The 27,410-nt window shown below is 40.4% G+C and overlaps 3 protein-coding genes across 3 annotated transcripts in view; 1 reads left to right on the top strand and 2 right to left on the bottom strand.

Annotated features, from left to right (window-relative positions):
* Positions 1-4,823, bottom strand: part of LOC144064613 (C-myc promoter-binding protein-like) — a 51,655-nt gene extending 46,832 nt beyond the window's left edge. Inside the window, exons 1-2 of the mRNA XM_077587285.1 lie at positions 4,557-4,823; positions 2,956-4,399 (exon numbers count right to left, since the gene is read on the bottom strand). The gene's annotated coding sequence lies outside the window, so the exon portion shown is untranslated. The remainder of the gene's footprint in view (positions 1-2,955; positions 4,400-4,556) is intronic.
* The window catches only part of slc67a1 (solute carrier family 67 member 1), a 184,722-nt gene that overhangs the window by 88,840 nt on the left and 68,472 nt on the right, over positions 1-27,410 (bottom strand). The window lies entirely within an intron of this gene.
* socs4 (suppressor of cytokine signaling 4) lies at positions 18,619-22,740 on the top strand. Its single transcript, XM_077590477.1, has 2 exons — positions 18,619-18,790; positions 20,539-22,740. The coding sequence occupies exon 2, from the start codon at positions 20,559-20,561 to the stop codon at positions 21,732-21,734; it is 1,176 nt and encodes a 391-aa protein (XP_077446603.1). The 5' UTR covers positions 18,619-18,790; positions 20,539-20,558; the 3' UTR covers positions 21,735-22,740.

Raw genomic sequence — 27,410 nt, 5'->3', positions numbered from 1 at the left:
AGGGGGAAAATCAGGAAATTTAATATACATCTATACTCTTCATTTTAATTTGATCCTAAAACAGCAAGTTGGCACTCATGATTTACTTTCCTGGGCCACACAAAATGATGCGGCGGGCCAGATTTGGCCCCAGGGCCGCCACTTTGACACGTGACTTAAGTCATTACATTTTTTTTTACTAAACAGTTGGGTAAAACTTGTTTGTTTACATAACCTATATCCAAATGGAAATATTTTAGCACTATAAAGTCATGACGATTGAAGAAAAAAAGATTCCAAATTAACCAATGAACAGTTATACTATTTTAGATATTTTCCAATGCACAAGGAAAATTGGGATAATGAATCCTCTGCAACATTAACTACACAACACAAAAACAAAAAACAAACCTTCTTAACCGACAGCATTTCAATCACTTAAGTTATTACTTTTTTTAACTAAACAGTTGGGTAAAATTAGGGCAAGAACACTTGTTTGTTTACATAACCTATATCCAAATGGAAATATTCTAGCACTATAAAGTCATGACGATTGAAGCCCCAGATCATCAAAGGAAAAGATATTGAATTGGTGCCATGGTGGGTGTAACGGATACCCTCGAGCACTATGCAGGACTATGTTAGAAAACCTCCCTTTATGTAAACTTCAAAGACATTTCAAGATATCACAGACATTTTCCCTTCGAGGATAATGGAAAATTGATTGTTAGCAGTTACTCGAGGCAAATAAAAAAAGAAAGGAAAAAAGCCACGTGGAGGCTCTCAGTGTTACATGCATTACATTAGTGGCAGGCTGCCACACTTTGTCACAGTCCTACTTGTGTGTATCTGTTAATTGATACTGCTCTGATATAACACTGCAAATATACTGTACGTCAATTCACTTTAATAATAAAAGTATTGAAAATTAAGTTTGACAGCTGATCTTACTTAGAATATAAGATCTGTTTTCAGAGTGATGGATGTTGTCACTCTCCACACTCCTCGAGCAAGTTGAATGGTGTTTATGTTTGTTCTATTTGTCTGCATTTCTGTTTGTATTTGGCAAAACCCATGTACAGTTGTTAAGATATTCTGCCTTCAGGATTACAGTGTGTGTTTTATAGCCATTTAGCTCACTTGTTTATAAAACAAACCTTCCTGTTTATATTCTTGTGCCAGACACTAAGTAACCCTAACAAATTAAGAGACCATAAGATTTGTTGTGGCATAGCTTATTTAGTTCATTTGAATTTTTATTTAACAGTACGAATGTGCACATTTGGTAGTTACCAGCAGTTCTAAATAATATTAGTTATCAATTTTAGGCATCCATCACCGGTTTATATGCTTCCAAGTGTTTTTTTTTGGTCACAGAATACCACTGCTATTACGGGATCAAAGAGTTGATTTTCACAGTAGTAAAGTAGGATCCAAATTTAGTGAATATTGTTATGAGGGTGTTATTGATAACATATATCACAGGGAGTGTGCTACTAGTGCTGCAAATGAATCAACAGGTCAAAGTGAGAAATCAGGACAAGCCAAATCATATCATTACTATCCATTTAAAAGCATGTAACTAACTTTTTGACTACCCTTAAATATACCAGGTGGCACAGTGTGAAAGTGGTTGAAACATCTGCCTCACAGGTCTAAAAATCAAGGGTTCAATCGCCGGTGGGTTCCGATTTTCCTGCCTGGAGTTTCCATGTTCTCCCGCGCGGGTTTTCAAAATCGCCTATTCTTGATTTCAGGCGAGTTAGTGTATCAAGACATAATTGAACCAACTCTTTGACTGCTTAATTTTAAGTAACAACTAGATTTATAGCAATATTCCTAATGGAATAATCTATCTGAATCTTTCATTTAAAAAATTGGATTAAAACAATGCTGTAGTATGTTATTAATGTTGCATGCGATTGAGGATCCTGTGCTGAATTCCTTTTCCAACTGTACGTTAGCCAATTGATTTTATAAAAAAATAATTAATAACCAAAATACTGTCTTACAAAGTTTTCTCCGGATACTCTGTATTGGACAAAAAAAAACAAATATGCCTGGAGCTGCAAAAAAGTACATATATAAGCCTTACAATGAAGGCAACACATGCTGTATGTATATCTATATTAGCCGCTATCAAAATGCATTGAATTGAATGCTCTTATTGTGATTATACAAGTACAATTAGATATAAAGCTTCACTATAAAGTGCACACATAAATAAGTAGTCATAAAAAGATTACCGTATTTTCTCGCATATTAGCCGCCAGCGAGTACCCTTAAAATGGCCTTAAAATTGTTGAATTTTACAATTTCTCCATATAAGACACCCCCTTATTCACAATTTTCCCCTCCATATTCATGGTTTTAATAGGGAGTACCAATATATTAATTTGAAGGGAAAATCTTAAGAAAAATCATGACACGTGGTATTTCTCAGATACCGTAGTTACTCGCATATAAGCCGCCCCCGCGTATAAGCTGCACCGTTAAAATTGCCTTAAAATCATTGAATTTTAAAATTTCTCACGTATAAGCCGTCCCCTGATTCACACTGGTGAGTGGTATTTCTTAGATACTGTATAAATCAAAAGCACACTATTAGGGTCATTATCATAAGGGATTAATTCATCCAGTAATGGTTGTTTTCTTACTGCAAAACAACCCAAAAAATAACCCAACATCTACTGGTGAAAAAGAGTATAGCAAGTCTTGTGCGCATATATGCGTACCCTTGATTCTGTCATCTTTTTTTTTTTTGTACAAAAACGGCTTATATGCGAGAAAATATGGTACTGTATGATTCGAAAGGTTCGTCTTCTGGATTGCACATGATTTGGGTCAATATCATAAGGAAGTTCATATTCCTGTCTTTGTAAATGCAAAATATCAAATTATTCAATTTGAAAAAAGAAATAAGTCTCTTGATGAGAACCTGATGCTTTTTAATGACATGAATGAAAATTTTCTTACCAGAAGTTTACGATGTTGTGGCGGCCATATTGCTTCTAATGTCGAAATATCTCGATTCTTTCGATGGTTCATATTACTGCAATAGTTGTCACTTTCGAACAAGAAATAAAAAGAAAAAATCAAAGTGGAAAAAGGAAGTCACGTGAGCAGTACTGACATGGTAAACATGACGAATACATGTATCAAGGCTACTCGCGTCTGCAGGTAGATGCTCCCCTACTTACGAACATTCGAGTTACGAACAACGGTACATACGAACATGTCTGCGCATAGATTATTTTTTTTTCCTTTTTTTATTTTTTCCCCCCAAGATGGTGCCGTCACGCGGAAGCCAGTGACAGTAGCTCTGTATATTCTTATGTTTTTCGTGTTTTGCAGCCCTTCTATCTTTTTTTAAATTACATTTTAATATTTCTTAATACATTCCTCTTTACTTTACTTTGTACTTTATACTTTTTACTTTAATGTTTTTACAACTTTCTTTGTTCTGTGAGCCTGGCTTCTTTCGGCTACTTCTTGTAGTGCTTCTTTCCGCCGCTAATACCGACGCCTGGCGCTGTGAGAGCTCACCCGGCATCCACCTTCCTCTGCCCAGTTTGTTGCAGTGCGTAAGTGCGTGAACGTATCTCCACATTTTTTATCATTAAATATCTCGTGCATCCATTATTCAATATGGTTGCTGAAAAGCGAAAGGCTTCTAGTGAGGGTGGTAGTGCAAGGAAGAGGCAAGCCATTTCATTTGAAACTAAAGTGGCAATAATAAAGAAGCTTGATGCGGGTGAGAAAATGGTGAGCGTTGCACGGGCATACAACTTGAATCGTTCGACGATCGTTCGTTAAATTTTTTTTTTTCCAGTACAAACCAATGCAGGTTACTTATACAAGCCTTAAACATACAAATTGACTTATATAAACCTTCAATATACTTATATAGGCCTTAAACATAAATTATAATACAAAATATAGCACTGAATCAACTTACGAACAAATTCAACTTATGAACAATCGCTCGGAACCTAACTCGTTCGTAAGTAGGGGAGCGTCTGTACTCCGGTTTCCTCCCATATTCCAAAGACATGCATGGTAGGCTGATTGGACACTCTAAATTGCCCCTAAGTGTGAGTGTGAGCGTGAATGGTTGTTTGTCTCCTTGTGCCCTGTGATTGGCTGGCCACCAATTCAGGGTGTCCCCCGCCTCATGCTCAAAGTCAGCTGGGATAAGCTCCAGCACCCCTCGCGACCCTAGTGAGGATAAAGCGGTTCAGAAAAAGAGATGAGACTTATTTTCTTACGGTATTTATAGCGCCACAACAAGCAGAGGGGGTAAACGTGTCAGAGATGGCGCCAACTATAACGTGACATTAATTCAGTAACCAGCTGAGGTGAAATATACATTTGCCGTGGACTGCAACAACCTGTGGCACATCCAATTCTGAGCTGCAAGCTAGCGAAGAAGCAGACACATGTTCGATACCACAATTCAGTCTTGAGCGGTGACAGGCAGAAGGAAGAAGGCAAAGATGGTGAACCGGCTTCGCAGCCATTCTGTTCAAGAAAACAAGCGGCAGCTGCATTCGAAAGAGTCACCATTCCCTACTTACCCCAGTTGCAAGCGATATTTTTAGTCCTCCGGGCGCAGTTTCGTCGGGTGTCATCTACCGGCGCCACTCCATGTTCGCGGTAGCCATCTTTGTGTGAGTACGTATCTTCAATGGTCCCGGAATGTGACTGTTGAGTCCGGCCAAGCGAAACGTGTCCGCTGTCCTGTCAGTCAACGCGCGGAGCCGGGCCGGCTGTCCGCTCAGCCGCCATTTTGGTTGTGATGCGAAGAATCCGCTGTCCGGGGCGTGCGCGCGCACGTACATACGCGCCCGCGGGCGGGCGTGCACACATGAACACGCACACCTGACGCTGACCTTATTGTTTTCCTGCATTGAGACGTTCCTCATCATGATTTTGAACCTGGACAAATTGGATCCAAACTAGAGGAAGTGTAGGGCGTATAAAGCACTCAACCTTCTTGTCGTGTGATTATACATAAGTAGGTTGGTCCTCTCTACTTCACAATTTTGTTGTAATGACCTTTTTAAGTTTTTTGAACCCCGTTGTAGCCCGAGTGACTATTTTCATTCGTTCATTTTCTGGAACGCTTATCCGCACAAGGGTTGCGGGGGGTGCTGGAGCCTATCCCAGCTAACAAAGGAGGCCCCGAACAGTTGGCCAGCCAAGGTCAATTTTGTTGGACCCGCCGACCCTGAATATTTTTAGGATATGTAAGGAAACTAGAGTACCCGGAGAAAACCCACGCAAATGCAAACCCGTGAAGAACATGCAAATTCCACACAGTGAGGATCCAACCCTTAAACCCCAGAATATATATATATATATATATATATATATATATATATATATATATATATATATATATAGTCGTACCTCAATTTACAAAATTAATTGGTTCCAAGACTTTTTTCGTAACTTGAAAAATTCGTAAGTAGAGGTGTACTTTATATGTAAATTCTCTAATTCGTTCCACGGTCCTCACACAGCTACTAACTGAGCCCTTTAAAATTGTGTCCCAATTTTGTATGAAAGATGTGACGAAACACAAAATGAGAGAAAATTATCAGGAAATGATTTGTTAATGTCTTAAAATAAATAAAACATATGAAAATGTGCACGGTGCCACTGAAATGTCTCCCTTCGTGGCCATTGTAGATGTAATACCCGTGTTTGTCCGCCAGATGGCGGCAAGAGCTACCAGGGCCGAAAGCTGTCCACTTTGTATTAAATTTGAGAGTTTTACATGTGCCCTATCTGTGTGTGTGCGAGTGTGTGTGAGTGTGTGAAAATATGTGCCACGTTGCATTTGTAGTTTTAATCGCTTAATAAAGGGAATTCAAAATAAAATAATGAATAAGGAAATGCGTTTACTTTTTGGGGGATTTTGTAACTTGGATCTTTTTCCTATCTCGAGTCACTCATTTGCATATAAAAAAAGTAACCTGGAACTTTCGTATCTAGATGCATTAGAGGTATGACTGTATATATATATATATATATATATATATATATATATATATATATATATATATACAGTGGTACCTCGTCACACGACCGCTCTTAATACAATATTCTTGTCTTACGACGGAAATTTCGATCGAATAATTTGCCCGTCATGCGATCAAAATCTCGTGATGCGACCAAGCCAGGTGGCCATGGCACTGTCTTTTTTGCATATCTTTCGTGTATAACAATACTACGAGCACCGAATGAGTTCTTCAGACGAGTTGCGACCAGGAAACGCACAACGCGCATGCGCGGGAAAAAGAGGGCTTTCTGGGTAATGAAGTATACACACAACGTGCACACAACGCCGATAGGCAATGGCATTCTTTCTCAGAATAAAACTTGTTTTATTAATTAATGTTTTATTAATTAATGTCACGTTATAGTTAGCGCCATCTCTGACACGTTTACCCCCTCTGCTTGTTGTGGCGCTATAAATACCCTAAGAAAATAAATCTTATCTCTTTTTCTGAACCGCTTTATCCTCACTAGGGTCGCGAGGGGTGCTGGAGCCTATCCCAGCTGACTTTGAGCATGCGGCGGGGCACACCCTGAATTGTTTTCCATTCATTTCAATGGTAAACGTCCGCTCGAGTTACGAGAATCTCGTCATACGATCTCAGTCTCGGAACGGATTACGATCGTATGTCGAGGTACCACTGTGTGTGTGTGTGTGTGTATATATATATATATATATATATATATATATATATATATATATATATATATATATATATATATATATATATATATATATATATATATATATATATATACACATATTCTTATGGTGTTGAAAATGAATCAGTATAGTATTTTACAATTATTATTTATTTATATAGAAGATAAATACATTAATAAAATAATAATTCAAAAAATAACAATGACTTGAAAGAAAACAGAGATAAGGCCTCAATTACACAATTTTCCCCCTTCAATTTCTTAGTAATTAAATTGTTTCCTCACATTGCAATATTAACTCGTTGCCTGCCATTGACAACAAATGCCCAATTCCAGAAACTGTACTTCACATGAAGGTTATTTGTACTAGGTTTTTGTTGAATTTATAATTTTTGTTGTTGTTGTTGTTATTTTATATAGCAGTTCTTTGTACAAGCTAAAATGTGTTGAAAATTAGTTTCTTGTCTTAATCCTGCACAACAAAACATGACTGAGTAGTGATCACTGAGTACGTCCCTCACAATTCTGGGTTCTATCCTTGGCTTCAGTCTTCCTATGTGGCTTTTGGCTGAGTTGAACACTCCAAATTGTCCCTGTTTGTTTCCTTGTGCCCTGCGATTGGCTGGTAACCGATTCAGGGTGTCCCCCACCTCTGGCCTGGAGTCAGCTGGGATAGGCTTCAGCACCCCCCGCAACCCTAATGAGGATGAGGCGGTTCAGACAACAAGATTTTTCCGCTTATACGAGGTGAAGCATCTACGACTACATTGACGAGGACATGAAGGAAAGATGGATGAAATTATGTATAATATATTACCGCCATCTACTGGTGACAGTGGTTATACACAAATCGGCTTCCTTTATTGGATTATCAACTTCATCTCATTTTCTGAACCGCTTTATCTTCACTAGGGTCGCAGGGGGTGCTGGAGCCCATCCCAGCCGACTTCGCGCCAGAGGCAGGGGGACACCTTTGGTGACCAGCCAATCGCAGGGCACAAGGAGTCAAACTGATTCCAGAAAAGGCCAATTGGGTGCGGGTTTTCCTCCGTACTGAAACACCACAGACAGTTAGGCCAATGAGGAGGCCTGCTGGAGGAAGCAGCACCTGACTGCAACTGATTACAGTTGTAAGAGAACAGATTAGTGAAAAGGTGTCGTCTTGGTGGGTTGGAACGAAAACCTGCACCCACTTGGCCCTTTCTGGAATGAGTTTGACGCTTATGACTTAAAGCATTGTATAACAATACTACAAAATATTTTATCATCTAAGTTATGGGTGTCACACAAGGCCACAGTGGGTGCAGGTTTTCATTCCAACTGAATAAGAGGCTACCTTTTGCATGTGTAATCAGTTGATTAAAGTCAGGTGCTACTATTTTAGAAGACACCTCATTGGTTAAACTGTCAGCACTGGATCAATTGGAACCAAGACCAGGACCCACTGCGGAATTGGTTTGACACCCTGATCTAAATTCATCATTATGCCATTTAGAATTGCGAACTTTCCTGGGAATTGTTTGGTTCGCAATAAAAAATAAACTGGGACATGCATTATTGATTCTTGGAGTAATGATAAGTGCGTCCAAAAATTTACCTTTCTATCTCTCACCTTTCTTTACAGTTACAATGCATCTTCATTGGTGATGTCATGTAGACAACAGTAACCAGATGGACATGACCCCATGCTGACAAGGTAATGGTTTTACTAGTGATTACCAGCTCGTAGCATCTACTCATAGAGATACTGATTGCTAGTTTCTTTGCATGCAGTACACTTTTTACTATGTATGAATATTTAGATGTCACGATACCAACTCTATCAAGTTCGAAATGACGATGAAGGTATCTTACATAGGCTTCTAACACTAAAACTAACCAATTGCAGTATTCCAGAGGTGTGTCTCGTTGAGAAAGAACAGTGGATAACCTGTACAATTCTCTTCCTTAATCCTGAGAAAACAGATTTACTCATTTTTGGCCTTTCCAACATCGCTTAAACACTTGCCTGTGTCTAGCAGGCTCGTGTTTAAGCGTCCAACTCTAAGCTTTGATAATAACACGATTATCCAAAATGACATGAAAAAAAACCTTGGTGTTATTTTTTACTCTTATTTTCTTTTCTGTTGCACATAAAGAATATAACTAAAGTTTGTAAAAATATGGCCCCATTTATCCAACAATAATGCAGAAACCATAGTTTATGCATTTGTTCTGTCTTACCTTGACTCATATAATGTAATGCTTCAGCGTCCAGAGTTAAGAGCAAGCAATTAGTACAAAATTCCACTGTGACTTTTGATGAGGATCTCATCTCATCTCATTTTCTGAACCACTTTATCATCATTAAGGTTGCGGGAGGTGATGGAGCCTATCCCAGCTGCCTTCAGGCCAGAGGTGGGGGACACCCCGAATCAGTGGCCATCCAATCGCAGATCTCTTTGTCTTATTTGATTAAAATACTGTAGAATTAGATTACATACAAAATTAAATGTTTACCTGATATATTTTTATTTTATTATCTCAAAAGCCAAACTTACTTTTTGAAGTAAATTGATATGTTTTTTCCCCAACGTAAAGTAATTTTTGTACCACTGACATTTAATTTAATGTAGCAACATTTTGCCACTCATACAGTTACTGGAAATGTTTCCTCTTCATTATTGATTTTTTAAGGAGCTTCACATGTGTTTACATGGTCAGGGTGGAGACATACCAACCAAATAGATACACCCCCTCCCTTTCTCTCGTATTTTCTGCATGCATTAGAAGTCAGGAAACACAGGATGTGACCAAGCCAATAAATTACTGTAAAGGGAGACTAGATGTATTGTCTGTCATGCAAAGGTTTAACCTGTTACAGCCCAAAACACTAAATAATTGACAACAAATTAAAATTCTTTAAACTGAATCTTTTATTGTCCCTCAGAACAAAAATATAACAACATTTAAAATATAATTTGTCAGAAATTTGTATCGTATTCATATGGTACACCAGTTATCATCAGGAAGAAGAAATATTGCTTAAAATTCATGTATTAAATATGATACATTAGCCCATATAGGATTAACTCTTGTGAGTTCCATTGGTTACATTATTCAGTATATTTATCTAAATCTCTTGCAGGCAAGGGACCCTATCCTAGCAAATAATGGGCAGTAGAGTGTGTAAGTAGAGTGTGTGTGCGTGTGTGTGTGTGTGCGTGTGTGTGTGCGTGTGTGTGCGTGTGTGTGCGTGTGTGTGCGTGTGTGTGCGTGTGTGTGTGTGTGTGTGCGTGTGTGTGCGTGTGTGTGCGTGTGTGTGCGTGTGAGTGCGTGTGTGTGCGTGTGTGTGCGTGTGTGTGTGCGTGTGTGCGTGTGTGTGCGTGTGTGTGCGTGTGTGTGCGTGTGTGTGCGTGTGTGTGCGTGTGTGTGCGTGTGTGTGCGTGTGTGTGCGTGTGTGTGTGTGTGTGTGCGTGTGTGTGCGTGTGTGTGCGTGTGTGTGCGTGTGAGTGCGTGTGTGTCCGTGTGTGTGCGTGTGTGTGCGTGTGTGTGCGTGTGTGTGCGTGTGTGCGTGTGTGTGCGTGTGTGTGCGTGTGTGTGCGGTGTGTGTGCGGTGTGTGGTGTGGTGTGTGTGGTGTGTGGTGTGGTGTGTGTCTGTGTGTGTGTGTTTGTGCTATGTATGGAATGGTTACTGCAACTATTTCAAGTACTCGAGGGACACTTTGATCATTGAAAAAAAATATTGATTAGTAAGTCAAAAAATCTCAATATCCATTTTATCTGGTGGTTTATAGTGGAGAAAAATGTAAATAAAAGCCTGTTTTCCCACTTAGTGACTATCTGACATGGGAGCAGATGTTTTATCAATGCCGCACTCGAGTTTATCGGTGCATGTCCAGTGGTATAAATGATGTCACAAAATGGCTGCTCTTGTAAGTGGTGTCACTTTTTCGTGTTCAGCCAATAGTTTCTCTATAATGAGACATCAAGAAATTCATCATTTGTATCCTTCAGGTGAAGGAGAACACCTATTGAATTGAATTGAATGCTTTTATTGTCATAATACAAGTATAATGAGATTTAAAGCTTTCACCACATAGTGCACAAATAACAGCAGACGGACAAATAAATCAATAAATAAGTAATCCAAGTGAGGTCAGCAGAGTGAAGCGCGCTTGTTCCGTCTGAAGTCCAGGATGAGTTCCAAGGTTGGTTTTGGAGACGTTCAGCGCCAATTCGCACCACTCGCTGAGTCTTTGGACGCAACAACAAACAAGCAGTCACAATCAATATAGAGTATGGATAAATAATCATTAAATAATCAATAAATAAGAAATAAATAAGTAGTCCAAGTGAGGTCAGCAGAGCGGAGTGGGCTTGTTCCGTCAGACGTCCAGGATGGTGCAATCGTTTTGGAGATGTTCAGCGCCTAGTATAAATAACATTCATATAAAAGATACGATTTAATATTGTATATTATTTAAGTATTTAATATGAGATAATGTGTATTAATGACATTGTGAGGAAAGGAGTCAAATTCTACATATTCATATTTGACTGACTAAAATAGCATTGGCATTTATAAAATCTCTGCAGCCATTTTTGGCGGCCACTTACTAATAGAAATATGAAAAATGTTTTTCTACACTATTACACATTATAAAAAATGAATTTTCTGATTTTCTTCAATTTATTGAACAAGATAGGCGGCTTGATGGAAGTGTGGTTAGCACTTCCACTTGACAGTTCTGAGATATCCCCTTGTCTGCGTGGCTTTTCTCCAGCAATTCCAGTATCCTCCCACATCCCCAAAACGTGCATTATAGGGTGGTTGAACACTCTAAATTTTCCCTTAGTTTGTGTGTGTGTGCATAAATTGTTGTTGACAGCCAATATTGTTTTAGTTTTCTTATCAATAATAGGGCGGTCCGGTGGATGAGTAGTTAGCAAGGGTTCAATACCAGGTGAGGTCCGACTTTGCTGTGTGGAGCTTGCATTTTCTCTGCGGGCTTGCGTGAGTAAAACCGGTTTCCTCCTACATCCCAAAAACATGTGTGGTGGGCTGGTTGTACATCCTAATTTGCCCTTAAGTATGAGTGTGTACTGCGATTGGCTGGCCACCAATTCAGGGTGTCCCCCGCCTAATACCCTTAGATGGTTGGGATTAGCTCCAGCACCCCCACAACCCTTGTGAGGATATAGTACAGAAAATGAATGAATGAATATTGCAAAGAATGCTGGCAAATGCAGAGTAACTGTACATGATCAGCAATTTTGAGGCCAAAAAGGTCACATAAAATAGATTGGAACGTAACACATGATCTCAATATCTAAGGGAGTATAGAGTAAATGGGTGGCCAGTTGAGTGACTAGTATGTCTTGGGTTACAGTCTTTAATGTGACAGAGGGGAAAAAGTGCTCCGGATACTTACGGGCAGCGGAGATGACGGAGACATAAATAAATACCCCATGAATCAATACAGCAGCTCACATGTCCATGAGCAGATGATTAGCCTACTCTTTATATATTTTAAACAAGTCATTGAAAAGTGTTGTACTAAACTACTTTAGAGCTTGAAATATAAATGTAGTACAGTAATACCTTCAGATATGAGCTTAATGCGCTCCTGGACCGAGCTCGTATGTCGATTTACTCGTATTTCAAATCAACGTTTCCCATAGAAATGAACTAAATACAAATTATTTTTTTCCCACCCTCTGAAAAAACACCAAAAAAGGGATAATACAATAGAAAAACATTGTTATTGGTCTTAATTCACCATCTAATGACAGAGTAACAAATAACTAGAACATGAATTTACATAACGATACAGACACACTTAAAAATAGGTTTTAATCTTAGTTTACACTAATAAATACTTAATTCTATTTTTTTTTTTTTTTTTTTTTACTTTTCTTCTTTGGGCTTGGCTCTTTTTGCCTCGCTTCCACCTTCCCTTTTAGCCGGAGTTTTTAAAAGGAACCTATATAGGATTGTTTCTTTTGTGTCCCCTACAAAATATTACGAAAATGTCCTCACAATAGGATAACACACGACCACTTGCCAACTTGTCTGTGTGCTCCTCTCGTATTGGCGAGCCAGCTCCGTCACACATATACCACTCTCATGCTTTGCGATTATTTCGCGCTTTATATCGATTGCCATCGTACGCCTTTTTTTCGCATTACCCTTCATTGCACCTTGTTGACTTTGGACCTATTGTTTTTCCCTTAAATCTGCAATGACTAACTCCGCCCAGTGCTTGTAGATATCTTTGCACGAGGGAGATGCGACGAGAAAGAAATCATAAGCAGCCTCTCGTGTCTCAGGCACCAGGCTGTCTCGTATTCTCATATCTCAAGGCAAATATTTGCTCCCAATTTTACTCGTATCTCAAATTGCTCGATGTTGGGGCACTTGTATGTCAAGGTATAACTGTATTGTTAAAAACTTATGTCCCCTTTTGGTTCTATAAGCGTCTCAAAGATGATTACTTCTATTTACAATACATATTTCTCATCTCATTTTTTAACCGCTTTATCCTCACTAAGGTTGTGGGGGGTGCTTGAGCCTATCCCAGCAGACTTGGGCCAGAGGTGGGGAACACAGTGAATTGGTGGCCAGCCAATCGCAGGGCACAAGGAGACAAGCAACCATTCACACACCCATACGTAGGTGCAATTTAGAGTGTCCAATCAGCCTACCATGCATGTTTTTGGAATGTGGGAGGAAACCGGCGTACCCGGAGGAAACCCACGCAGGCCCGGGGAGAACATGCAAACTCCACAATGGTGGACGTGATCTGGATTTGAACCCAGGACCCTAGACCTGTGAGGCCGACGCTTTAACCACTCGCCCCACCGAGCCGCTATTATTATTATTGTTATTATTATTATAGCATTTTTTCTATCGTCCGGCATATGTATTTACATGTATTAGATCTTAATATATGATCATTAATGTGCACTGTCCCTATAAGATTAATAAATTAACTCATCGGCTGCCATTGACGACGATAGATGTTCAATGTGAATGAACAATGTACGGTAAATAATTTCAATACACAGCAGAAGTATGAAACGAGCCACATGATTGAATCTCTGTAATTTTAAATGGCACTGAAAGAGTTCATGTCAAGTGTCCAACAGGGAAAATATGCGATGCAATGAGTTGACAATATAACCATACATTTTGGACTACTGGAAAAAACTTGATTAAATGGAAAACTGCCCAAAAGCCACATGGTATATGATCAACCAAAATGGCAAGTGTAACAAACACAAACTGCAAATATAATTGTATCTTTGTGCTCTGCAGAGGAATCCAAAGGCATTATTACTGAGAAAATACATAGAGTTTATTTTTTGATAGTCATTCAGATTTCCTACTTATTGACAGACATCTAATGTTTCTACATTGACAAATATGGGTGTATGTGTGGAATAGTTCTCTTGGTGCCTGAAATGTGACACGTTGCTGTACTGTGAGAGGTGCAGCATTTCTTTTTTTCGTCAGAGGAGCCTTCTGATAAAGATCAATGGAAACAAATGAGACACATGGAGCCAGACGCCATACTGATTCAATTTACCATCTCTGCTATTCACATTATAACTCTGCTTCTCAGTGGATACACACACCCCGACATATGCAAGGACACACATGCTGGAACTGCTGATACTTCTACTAATAGATACTTCTGTATTTAATTTATCCTAAAACTTAACATTTCCTTTCACAATATCCTTGTCCATTCTGATTATTTTGCTGCTTTGTAGCAATTTAAAAAAAAAAGATTAAAAGCTCTATCACCTGATTTCAATCTAAAAATTATGGCCTTGGATTTCCATTTACATGATCGGTTCAGGGACATCCCTAATTGTTATGGTTGAGTCTGTTTGTCTTGGCTGTTATGGATCTGTAGCGCCTTCAAGAGGGCAGCAGGTTGAAGTGCTGGAAGCTGGGATGAGTATTGACTTTTATGATGCTCTCTGCCCTTCAAAGGCACCAGGATTTGTAGATGCTGGACTGGGTATGAAGGGGGCAGTTGATGATCTTTTGAGCTGTGTTGATCACTCTCTGCAGTCTTTTCCTGTTTGCTTCTGTTCAGCTGGAGTGCCACACTGACACAGCGGAGGTCAGCGTGCCCTCAATGGCAGACCGGTAGGTCACCAGCAGGTTGGTGTTTAGTTGCTCTTTTCTGAGAACTCTCAGGAAATGTAGCCTCCGCTGCGCCTTCTTGACGAGTGCTGTGGTGTTTGCCACCCAAGTGAGATCAGCAGACATGTGGACCCCCAGGAATTTGAAAGTCTCCACTCGCTCCACACATTCGCCGTTGATATACTGGGGGGATGGACCGGCCTTGTTCCGTTTGAAGTTTCCTGGTTTTGGAGACGTTCAGCGCCACGTTGTTGAGGTTGCGGGGGTTGCTGGAGCCTATCCCAGCTGGTACACGGTCGATTGGTCGCCGGTCTTTTGGTCGCCAATCTTTTGGTCGCCGGTCTTTTGGTCGCCCGGAAGGTTATTGATTATTACCATTTAAATCGTTGCTCAAATTCCCTAAATACAAATTACTACCCCTAAATGCGAATTACTATTTAGTCATACTTAATGCCCTATTAATTATTAGGCTAAAGAAAACCTCAAAATTTCCCGGACTTTTATTGTTTTTTGTTGGAGAACTTGTTAAGACCCTGACTGACGTACCTTCCTAAGGGGACAACTCATGTACATACAAACTCTTATACACTCACACGTCGGCTCAGTGAAACAGCTCATAGCCATTGTTGGCTTTTATTGACGCGTAGACTGTGTTGTTTTACCTTGTTTTGTCGTCGGTCTTTTGGTCGCCGGTCTTTTGGTCGCCCGTTGTCGCGGTCCGGGCGACCAAAAGACCCATGACCAAAAGACCGGCAACCAAAAGACTGGCGACGAATCGACCGCACACGATCCCAGCTGACTTCGGACGAAAGGCGGACTACACTCTAGACTGGTCGCTAATCAGACGTAGAGTACACAGTGACCGACTGACCATTCGCACACACAATCATACCGTCACCAGAGGAAATTGAGCGCACGCCTGCCTGCACCAAAGTCAGGCGAGTGAACCGCCACACCATCAGGAGGCCCCATTGATCAACATCTAATGTGGTATTTCTGGAGTAACATACTCCAGAAATACCACCTAAGATGTCAGTACTCAACTCCTAGACATGTTGATCAGTATGCGAAGTACTAGTTTTATCAGAGAGGACCCTTTTATCAATCTTGTTCAGATTCTGAAAAAACGCTTATGCTTTGATCTGTTTTCTTTCAAGATTGAGAAGATTGGATCTACATTACTTCTTTAATTACTTCAAGTCCATTTATGGGATTACAGAGGCCCAAACTCAAACAGACTGTTTTCAGGATTGCCACAATAAATTGAATTTCAGACCCATGCTGCACACAGTAACAGGCCAAATAATGTATTTTCCATTTAGTTATTGACTGCAATAAATGTGTCATTCGCCCCTCCCAGTCAAAATGCATCGGCCGTCTAGCGCTGTAAATAGTAGTAAAACATGAATATGCACGGTTTAAATTAATTAGATGTCTCTTGTTCTCAATGGAATGGTATGAATTAAAAACAATGGAAAAAAAGATCAACTTCACAGTTTTATTTGGGGCCGTACTCTGTAGGGAAATAATATTTTAAACCCATTATTAATATTGAAACTGGAAACATTGAAGTATTCATTCATTTGTTTATTTTCTGAACCGCTTATCTTGAATAAAACCCACGGAAGCCCAGTGAAACATGCATACTCCACACAGTGCGGACCAACCTGGGAGCGAACACTGAACCTTGGAACTGTGAGGGCAACACGCTAACCACTCGACCACCACTTAATTTAATAAATATGTTCGTTCATTCATTCAATTTCTGAACTGCTTATCTTCACAAGGATTGCGGGGGGTGCTGGAGCCTATCCCAGCTAACTACGGGCGCCAGGCGGGGAACACCCTGAATCGGTGGCCAGCTAATCGCAGGGCACAAGGAGAGGGATGACCATTCATGCTCACACTCATACCTAAGGCCAATTTAAAGTTTTCAACCAGCCTACTCTGCATGTTTTTGGGATGTGGGAGGAAACCAGAGTACCCGGAGAAAACCCACGCAAATCCGGGGAGAACTGAGGCCAACGCGCTAACCACTATTTTTTTTAAATCAATGTGTCCTGGCTTTCTTTCTTCAAACAAACCCACGTGGAAGCTCAAATTCACCTGTCCACAAATATGTTTATGCTTTGGCTGCGATTGTATGGTAAATGATGAACCAAACATGAAAAAAGATGACTGAACATTTTTGCATGGGGTAATGAATGAAAACAAGTGCCCATAATGTATTCTGTACTTTCACCCAACCCAATTAATATAAATCTGTAAAAGAGTCATGTAAAAATCATAGCAGCGTAGAGTCCATTCTGTCGGAATAGCATCAATTATTCATGCATGCTCCTGCTGGCCATGCTGCACATGAGATCAATGCGTCTGTGATGTAGATTACAACTAGCCCCCTGGTTGAGTCCTGCCTGCTGCAGGTTAATGGACCGACTGAATTTCAGACACTGCTGAAGGTACTTCCTAAAGCCAAATTATGCAATACATCCCTTGGATAATTAATTGAGACTTGAGAGGGGATATCTCGGTTGCCATTTGTCCCTTGACTGTGCAGCAGCAGTGTGGTCACAGTTTTATTCTCTGACTGGTGGCACATAAATTGCAAACCCCATAGTCACTTATGAGATGAGAGGTTTGATGAACGAGCCAAACTTAACTCCTTATGTGTTAACTGACTTGATGCATTCCATTTCCTTAAAGTGTCATAGATTATGACATCAATCAGGTTGGTTGCGAGATCATACACAGCTGTCAAATGTTTGGCCACTGTGATAATGCAGAGGGCATTAATTATTTAGCGAAGAGGAAGTTAAGTGTCATTGCATTATCAAATATATCAGAGTTCATATAGATTTATTGATGACAAGCTGTCATCCCAAGGTAAAAGGAAACACATACACCCACAGGGATGAAAAAACTATAAGAATTTTATTTTCATGTGACAAGTTTCTATTCTTTCATTGAACTACAGTATTTGAAAAAAAAGTCACGTCCTGCATGTGCAGGACTTTTGGGAAGTTTTTGTTGAGAAAAATAGAGGATTCAATCAATAAGTGAAACCTTTTAGATGCTGTGTTGTTTCCTCTATCGAACTAAATAATTGATTGAACTCCTAAGCCGGTAATAAGTCCAAACAGGCTACTGGTAAATCTGATTAATAACCTCATCTCATCTCATCTCATCTCATTTTCTGAACCACTTTCTCCTCATTAGGGTCGCAGGGGGTGCTGGAACCAAGCCCAGCTGTCTCCGGGCCAGAGGCGGGGGACACCCTGAATCGGTGGCCAGCCGATCGTAGGGCACAAGGAGACGGACAACCATTCACGCCCACACTCATACCTAGGGGCACTTTAGAGTGTCCAATCAGCCTACCATGTACGTTTTTGGAATGTGGGAGGAAACCGGAGTACCCAGAGGAAACCCACGCAGGCCCAGGGAGAACATGCAAACTCCACACAGGTAGGACGTGACCTGGATTTGAACCCGGGACCCCAGAGCTGTGAAGGCGACGCGCTAACCACTCGTTCCACCGGGGCGGCAATACTGAGTGCTCTTGGACATTAAGTTGAACTACAACCAAATCATGACCTAGGTATATACAGTGGACAGAAATTAGAGGATGGCTTCATTAAAGTGTTACATAGTTGTTACGTGATTTTTGTGGGGAATTGTCAAGTAGAAGACATTGATAGCAACCCGAGATCACCTTCTTCTGATCCCATCTGCTCTCCAGCTTGACACCACTCCCTCTCTTTCCTTTAGGTAGCGCTATGGAGAGAAAGAAACTGCTGCCCCCTGTGGGATTTGGCAATGGGATGTTATAGGACGTGGAACAACCCGGATCTGTCAGATGCAGAGTGGTTGCAAGCTCGTCATCCATGATGGTCTGGTCTCTTTTAGACAACGCGGAAAAAGAGCTGTGTCTGTGATCTTGTTCGCACGGTAGGTTCATCTTCTGAATTCATTTTCATGATTTAAATCAAGATTTCAACTGCAATTCAATCACTGATTCAATTTTCTCGCCAGATAAATTGTGAACGTGAATATAGCAAAAGTCGATGTTAAGCTATTGTACCGTTTTTTTCATTATTAAAACACTGAAAGGCTTATGCACTGCAAGATTTTTTTACTTATTGATTTGCCAAGGAAATACACTGTCCTTTACAGCAGGCTTTCCCAGAGTGAGGGTAGAGCTGTTCCCTGTGAAATATATATACACCCGTGTCTCATTTCTGATTTTGAAAAGTGATAAGCAGTAGGTATGGATGTTATGTCAACTAATTATTGTATTCATAAAACATGTAGTTTATTCATTCATTTATTTTCTGAACCGCTTATCCTCACAAGGGTCGCGAGAGGTGGACACATAAAAATTAGTATAGAAAGAAAATGCATGGACTGGAAACAAAAGTTTATGAATCCCCAATTAAGGGAACTACAACAGGAATTTCTAACAAATTCACATAGTTCTTTGAAAACTGTTAATGTAGCGGGCCACGTTGTAGTTTTGATTTCATCCGAAGGACCATTATGTCTTCCAATTAGGCTGCCAAAATTAATAGATTAATGAATTGACAGGTTTTCCGATCGTGCTGATCCAAGGATCATTTTTGGACATTAAAATGAATACAAATCTTCTCTATGAGCTTCTTAATAGCAAACATGCTCTTGTAATGGATTTTTTACATGTAGTATTTACAATTTCTTAATCAGAAAAGATGGCAAATATTAAATCTATATTGTGTTTTAACCTTTTGTTTTTTATTTAAAAAGTAAAACTGGTAAATATTGCATTTTTATTTACAGTAAAAAATAAAAGGTGAAAGAGGAAACATTTTAGATATAACATTTATTCATTCATCTTCTGAACCACTTTATCCTCACAAGGGTCGTGGGGGGTGCTGGAGCCTATCCCAGCTGACTCCAGGCCAGAGGTGGGGGACACCCTGAATCGGTGGCCACGCGATCACAGGACACGAGGAGACGGACAACCATTCACTCTCACACTCACACTAGGGTCAATTTAGAGTGTCCAATCAGACTACCATACTTTTTTTTGGAATGTGGGATCAAACCGGATTACCTGCAGAAAATCCACGAAGGCCCGTGGAGAACATGCAAACTCCACACAGCTGGACTGAACTGGATTTGAGGCCAGGACAGCTGTGAGGCTGACATGCTAACCACTCATTTTGAAAAATGGTTTCCTAATTAAAAACAACACAAAAAGAAAAAAAAATGAATTGAATACTTTTATTGTCATTATACAAGTATAATGACATTTAAAATGCAATTGGGGTTTTAAAAAATTGCAGTTGTTGATTTAAAAAGGGGAAAACAGGGAATATTCCCTATACATCTATATTCTTAATTTGAATTTGATCATAAAACAGAAAATCCATGATTTACTTTCTCGGGCTGCACAAAATGCTGTGGTGGGCCAGATTTGGCCCCCGAGCCGCCACTTTGACATCTGTGTCTTAGATTATCAGTGTAATGCATAAATTGTATTGCATACATCAAAATAAATAAATAAATATTTACCTGCTCATGTAGAGGGCTGACAAACCAATGTGCAAAATATGATATCTGGCAATATAAGAATAAACCAACGGTGATGAATCCATTAATTATTTCACAATGTGGTTCTTGCTTAAATTTCCTTGTGTGTTTTTTTAATTGTACTACAGTGAACGAAAGGGGAGAAACCATGTCTGAGACGAAGCCTCGATGCTCAGACACTCGTCCCAAATGTGGGATTCGCAGTTGGAGTGCCGACAGTTATGTTTGGCGAGGAAAGAAACGCTCAAGGAACTCTCGCAAAGGTTCCAGTCCTGGAGGCTTCGAGGCAGACGTTTCAGAGGAACTCGGGGTACGCTCCACGTCCTGCCCAAGAAGGCGTAGAGAGAGAAAGTGTAGCTGCAGCAGTCTCGGTGAAGACATTGATGCCGTGTGCCGAAAGGCCCTATCCAGGCGCTCTCTGCGCCAGAAATTCCAGGATGCTGTGGGACAGTGTTTACCCCTGCGCTCGCATAATCATCACCCTCATCATCACCTTCATCATCACCCCCATTTACCGGGATCCTCACGTTCCATCTCTGTGTTATTCTGGTCCAAACGCAAGATTCACGTCTCAGAGCTCATGCAAGACAAGTGCCCTTTCTCCCCCCAATCTGAAATGGCCCGCAGTTGGCACCTTTTTAAACGTCATGCCACCCAACCGAGTGAGCTCATGGACCTGGAGGCTAACTTCAAACCCGACAGTCGGTCGTCATGCAACTCCCCTCCACACACACCCCTCTCCTGGGAGGACATTTGCTGTTCCCCAGAGCTTGAAAGTGTCCCTAAAGAGGAGTGGGACACTATTTGTCCACATGAACCAACAGAAGACTGCATTAACCACGTATTGGTTCCTGATCTCTTGCAGATCAACAATAGCCCTTGCTACTGGGGAGTCCTGAACCGCTTCGAGGCAGAGGAACTTCTGGAAGGGCAGCCTGAAGGGACCTTCCTTCTGAGAGACTCGGCGCAGGATGAGTTCCTTTTCTCAGTCAGTTTTCGACGTTACAGCCGCTCTCTGCACGCGCGTATTGAGCAGAACGGGAAGCGTTTTAGCTTTGATGTGCGTGACCCGTGCATGTACCGTGATGCCAGTGTAACAGGGCTGCTAAGACACTACAGTGACCCCGCCACATGTCTCTTCTTTGAACCCCTCCTTTCCCAGCCGCTACCCAGAACGTTTCCTTTCTCGCTGCAGCACCTGTGTAGAGCTGTAATGTGCAGCTGCACCACCTACCAGGGTATAGAGAATCTTCCACTGCCCCCTCAGCTCAGGAACTACCTCCGCCAGTATCACATCAAGTGTCAAGGGCCATGCGCTGAGTGACTCTCTGAAGCATAACGAATGCCAAAAGTTACACCGACCCCAAGAATCTTATACGAGAATCATAACCCTAACAAATTGGTCATTTATGACTTTAGCTTTCCAGATTTTCTGCTACATCTTCAGCAGTAAGGCGGCACAACACAAGAAGGGTTAGCACGTCCGCCTCACATTCTGAGATTGAGGGTTCAATCCCCGACCTTCCTGTGTGGATTTTGCATGTTCTCCCTGTTCCTGCGTACTCCAGTTCTCTCCCACATCCCCAAAACATGTGTGGTAGGCTGATTTAACACTCCAAATTGTCCCTAAGAATGACTGTGTGGGTAAATTGTTGCTTGTCTCCTTGTGCCCTGTGATTGACTGGCAACCAGTTCAGAGTGTCCCCCACTTACTACCCTCATTGGCTGGGAAACATTCGGGCACCCCCGCAGCCCCTGTGAGGACAAACAGTATGGAAAATGAATGAATGAATATGCACCAGTAATCGGTGATAAGTAATCAAATGCTCAATTATCTCAGCTGAAAAATCAATGGTGATTTTTCTATTGCATCATTTTCTTACAATATTTGGAATACTAATCATACTAATAGGGTTGAATGTCTGACACTTTTTAAGGAATTTAGTTTCCTTAAGTTAAAATAATTGACTTAATCACTATTTAAAGTATTAATTTATTGATTGTAATAAGTCTGTTTAGCTTATTTTCAGGGTAACAAACTTCTATTTTTGTATTTCAAACAATCTAAGTCAAGAAAATTTACCTGAGGCACTGGCAGATAATTTAACTTATGTCTAGTAGATAGATTTATACTAAAAACAAGGCAATTTAACCAGTTTTAAGTATTTTTGTTATTGCAGACTTGTCACGTCTTAGGGTTTTGGGTGGAGGTGTGTGTGTGTGTGTGTGTGTGTGTGTGTGTGTGTGTGTGTGTGTGTGTGTGTGAGTGTGTGCGTGTGTGTGTGCGTGTGTGTGTGCGTGTGTGGGTGTGTGTGTGTGTGTGTGTGTGTGTGTGTGTGCGTGCGTGTGTGTGCTTTTCGCTTCCTGTGTCCCTCCGGGTTTCCCTTCGTCTTGTAACCGGCTGCTCATAATTTGGTAATCACCCCTTGTGTATCTATTGAAACCCTGTGTGTTTGTGAGTTATGGTCGGATCATCTGCTTTGTTTGTACCACGCCAAGTTGCCATGCCATGTTCCATGTTCCCCGTTCCTCGTTTGCCCATGTCTTCCCGTCAGGTTTGGTTTTGTTAATTGATCCGAAGTCCTTGTTATTTTCTCAAGACCTTTGCGACGTTCATTAAGGTTTTGTTAGAGCACTCTATTCCAAGTCCTTGACTGCTTCCCTGCATTTAGGTCCAACTATTCATCTTCCATACCGCCCATCCTCGAAAGGGTTGCTGGAGCCTAACCCAGCTGTCTTCAGGCGAAAGGCAGACTACACCCTAGATTGGTAGCCAGTCAGTTGTAGGGCACACAGAGAGACAAACGACCATTCACATTCCAAATCATACCGCCACCAGCGGGAATTGAGCCCACGCCTGCCTGCACCGAAGAGAGAGACAGAAATGAAATAAATAAAACAATGAAATAAAATTTATTTTCGTCAGATTCTTCTTTTTTAGATTAAATGGCGGTCATGGTGGTTGAGACAGGAGAAATCCAGACTTTTATTTCTTTCAAAAAATATTTTCATGCTCTTTGTTTATTTAAATTTATGCACATATATGCACTTAATTTAGTACACTCGTTTTCTTTAAACAACAATTGCTCGGTATGCGATTCACGGCATTCAAGTCACAAGTTCTATACGTATGTCCACGTGAAAGACAAAAAAAAAAACATTCTGCACAGGAACTCACAGATGCAATGATGAGCGCGAATAACTGGTTTGAAAAATCCCAACTACACTTAACATATCTAAGAATGTTTGTATGTACTTCTCAAAAAGGGCGACAAATAACAGTGACCCCAACGTTTTTATCCAAGGAAAAATGATCAATGTAGTCCAAGAATTTATATTCCTACATAGGAATCAATCTTGACTCTCAACTTGTCTTTAAACAAAAGATTTAAAAAAATATGCTGAATAAAATTAAATTAAATTTGTCCAATTTTAGGTTCATTAGAAACAATCTAGCACCTGAGTCAGCAAAACAATATTTTGACACAATAATCATATCACACATGGCTTACTTACTAACAAGTTGGTCATCGGCCTGCAATAGAACACTAAAAACCAATTGAAAACATTCATAAGCAAGCTCTGAAAGTATTGGACAGAAAACCAAAAACACACCACCACTGTCAGATATTAAAAAAACACAAATGCCTGAACTGGGACAATACTGTTTAACATACAGCTGTCACCTTAGTTTCCAAAATCTTCTATCACAAAGCTCCTCCTCCACGGCAAGATTTTGTGCAAAAAAATTCCAATGCATCAACAAGGTCTGGCTCCAGAGGTGACTGTGTAGTTCCCTTCAGCCAAAGCACCTTCTCTGTCCGCGCCGCACATACCTGGAACTAAATACCAATTAACATACGTGAACTCCCGTCTCTAAACCTTTTCGCCAATCATCTTAAAGCCTGGTTGTTAGACGAACAAAATTGTGATCACAACGCTGTCCAAAACTGTGCTACTTATGTGTGTGTGTATGTTTAGTATGTGTCATTGTTTATCTTCAACCTATATATATATATATATATATATATATATATATGTTCATTAACATGAATATGAATAGGTTTATTAATATGTGCTGTCGCTTGTTAAAAAAAATCAAACTCAAACGACATGCAGCAAAGTACTTTGTGTATTAAGAGTAAACATGTTATTAGAAAGTACAGGTGAGTAACTGTAAAAGTTGCCAAAATATATCGTACTTATAACGTAATATACTACAGTAACAAGTCTTAATTATCTCGTAAAAACAGAACTCCAAACCATTCGAATCCACTGTTCAATGGCTACACATGAACGCTTAGTTCATTGAAATTTATTACTATGGCTATACCTGCAATAAAGTAAGGTCTTGTGAAGTGGATTTACAACTGGAAATTCTGGTCACCGGTTTACGAAATTGTTGCAGTTGAGGGTCAGATGATAAAGGTGCACAAAAGACTCAAGAAAATATTATGATGTTATTTACCATTAATTATCATTACTCTACACTGCAGCACTCAGGAGAAGTGTGGTTGTAGCTTAATTATCATCAAACCCAAACCAGATCTCTCTCTTGGGGCTCAGAGTAAAAACTGTGGTTATTAAGTGTGTGTGCAAGTATTTCTGGGCAGATTTTATCGGCATGAAAGAGTGGACAGTCAAAGTGATGTGCTTCATTAAATCTATATATGCCTTAAGAGTTTCAGACTCTTTTTATTAATTGATTTTCATTGTTGGAAGGTAATAAATCAGTGAATAACTACTACTCTGTATCCACTAGATGGCAATATAAATGTAATGTATCACATTTCTCTCGATGGGCGCCCCGGTGTGGGGAGTGGTTAGCACGCCGGCCTCACAGCTCTGAGGTCCTAGGTTCAAATCCAGGTCAATCCACCTGTGTGGAGTTTGCATGTTCTCCCTGCGCCTGCGTGGGTTTTCTCCGGGTACTCTGGTTTCCTCCCCCATTCCAAAGACACACACGGTAGGCTGATTGGACACGCTAAATTGCCCCTAGGTACGTATGAGTGTGAGCGTGAATGGTTGTTTGTCTCTTTGTGCCCTACGATTGGCTGGCCACCAATTCAGGGTGTCCCCCCCTCTGGCCTGAAGTCAGCTGGGATAGGCTCCAGCACCCCCCACAGCCCTAGTGAGGATAAAGCAGTTCAGAAAATGAGATGAGATGAGACATTTCTCTCTAGTGGTTAGCTTTCTTCGATCGTAACCTTTCACCACCAATTACGTTGTGTATAAAATATTTGTTGTATTTTTTTTGTGTGTTTTGATAAGCCTTTTTTAGTTTGACTGTTTTTTAAATGATTTTTTTTAAAATATTTAATTTTTAATGTAATTGTTTTCTTTTAAATTACTTGCCCATGATGGATTAAATAGGAAACAGATCTTGAAATACACGTGCTCCGATACTGGAAAAACTAAGATTTTACTGCTTATCTTTCCTTATGTATGCACTTTTAAATCATAAAATAATAAATGGAGTACATCTTGCTTCTGTTGGTGTTTCTGAGCATTGTTATATCCGGACACAGATTATTTTTTTGCAAAATGAACCATGCACAACTAGACAGGCTAATGATATGGAAAATTCTACTTTAGCTCTAATACAGACAACCGAGTTCTCTGCAAAGGACATTTCTAAATGTCAGATGTTCAGCAAATAGAAATACAAGGACATGAAAATTACGATTTCCTACATAAGTGGTACTGAATTCCAATTGGCAGGCAATTTAGCTTCTCTCTCTTCCAAAGATATTTTGAAAAGAAATAATGAATGACAAATAGAATCTTTCCCAGTAAACATGCACTTTAATTTGATATTTTTAATATGAGATGGTTAATCACTGTAAGACAAATATCCTTGAAGATTTAATTTTGAATAAGGTGTCAAATTATCATTTAATGCTTAAACCAATGCAGTAACTAATTGTCCATACTGACTTTCTTACAATACAATATAATCTGAATGTAGTATACAGTATATTATCCATTTTATATTTATATAGAGGACAGTATAAACACCACCAATATGTCTTATTTTACTTCTAGTTGAGGACTGGTTAATGCATGTTGTGCCTAGAACACTCCCCATCAGATATGTACTCGGCGTAAATGTCCTTTGTTAGATCCTGAATATAAGATTTCACTGATGTATTTTTTAGACACATAGCTTTCTGCAAACTAAGGACTTCCTGTTCAACAGATCAAATTCTCCCCGGAGGTGCAGCTTAAAGTGGTGAGTGAGTGGAAAGTCAACACATTGTGTGCATCATCATGTTGTCTTTCCCAGATACACAAGAAAAAGTCAATATTGTAGCATGCATACATACACACAGTAAGTGAAATACTGTGTCAACATTTTGGGCACATTTATACACCCCTGGCAAAAATTATGGAATCACCAGCCCCAGTGATGTTCCGTTATTTTATTTTGTAGAAGAAACGAAAATCATAGACAGGGCACAGGAGCCTATCCCAGCTGACTTCGGGCCAGAGGCGGGGGACACCCTGAATCGGTGGCCAGTCGATCGCAGGGCACAAGCAGACGGACAACCATTCATGCTCACACTCATACCTAGGGGCAATTTAGAGTGTCCAATCAGCCTACCATGCATGTTTTTTGGAATCTGGGAGGAAACCGGAGTACCCGGAGAAATCCCACGCAGGGTCAGGGTTAACATGCAAACTCCACACAGGTGGACTGACCTGGATTTGAACCCAGGACCCAGAGCTCTGAGGCCGACGCGCTAAACACTCATCAGCAAGGCTGCCGAATAGTATTTTCAATTAAAAAGCCAAGGCCCGGCGACTGAGTGGTTAGCTGGTCGCCTCACAGTGGGAGACCTGGGTTCAAATCCAGGTCAGTCCACCTGTCTGGAGTTTGCATGCCTGCATGGGTTTTCTCTGGATACTCTGGTTTCCTCCCACATTCCAAAGACATTCATGGTAGGCTGATTGGACACTCTAAATTTCCCTAGGTATGAGTGTGAGCGTGAATGGTTGT

This window comes from Stigmatopora argus, chromosome 2, assembly GCF_051989625.1.
Source record: "Stigmatopora argus isolate UIUO_Sarg chromosome 2, RoL_Sarg_1.0, whole genome shotgun sequence".
Lineage (NCBI taxonomy): Eukaryota > Metazoa > Chordata > Actinopteri > Syngnathiformes > Syngnathidae > Stigmatopora > Stigmatopora argus.
The sequence above is the reverse complement of the archived record's forward strand: the minus strand, read 5'-3'. Positions and strand labels throughout refer to the sequence as shown.

Bases quoted from the DNA above. Each gene is read 5' to 3' on its own strand.
- socs4 (XM_077590477.1), top strand. From the start codon at position 20,559: ATGTCTGAGACGAAGCCTCGATGCTCAGACACTCGTCCCAAATGTGGG.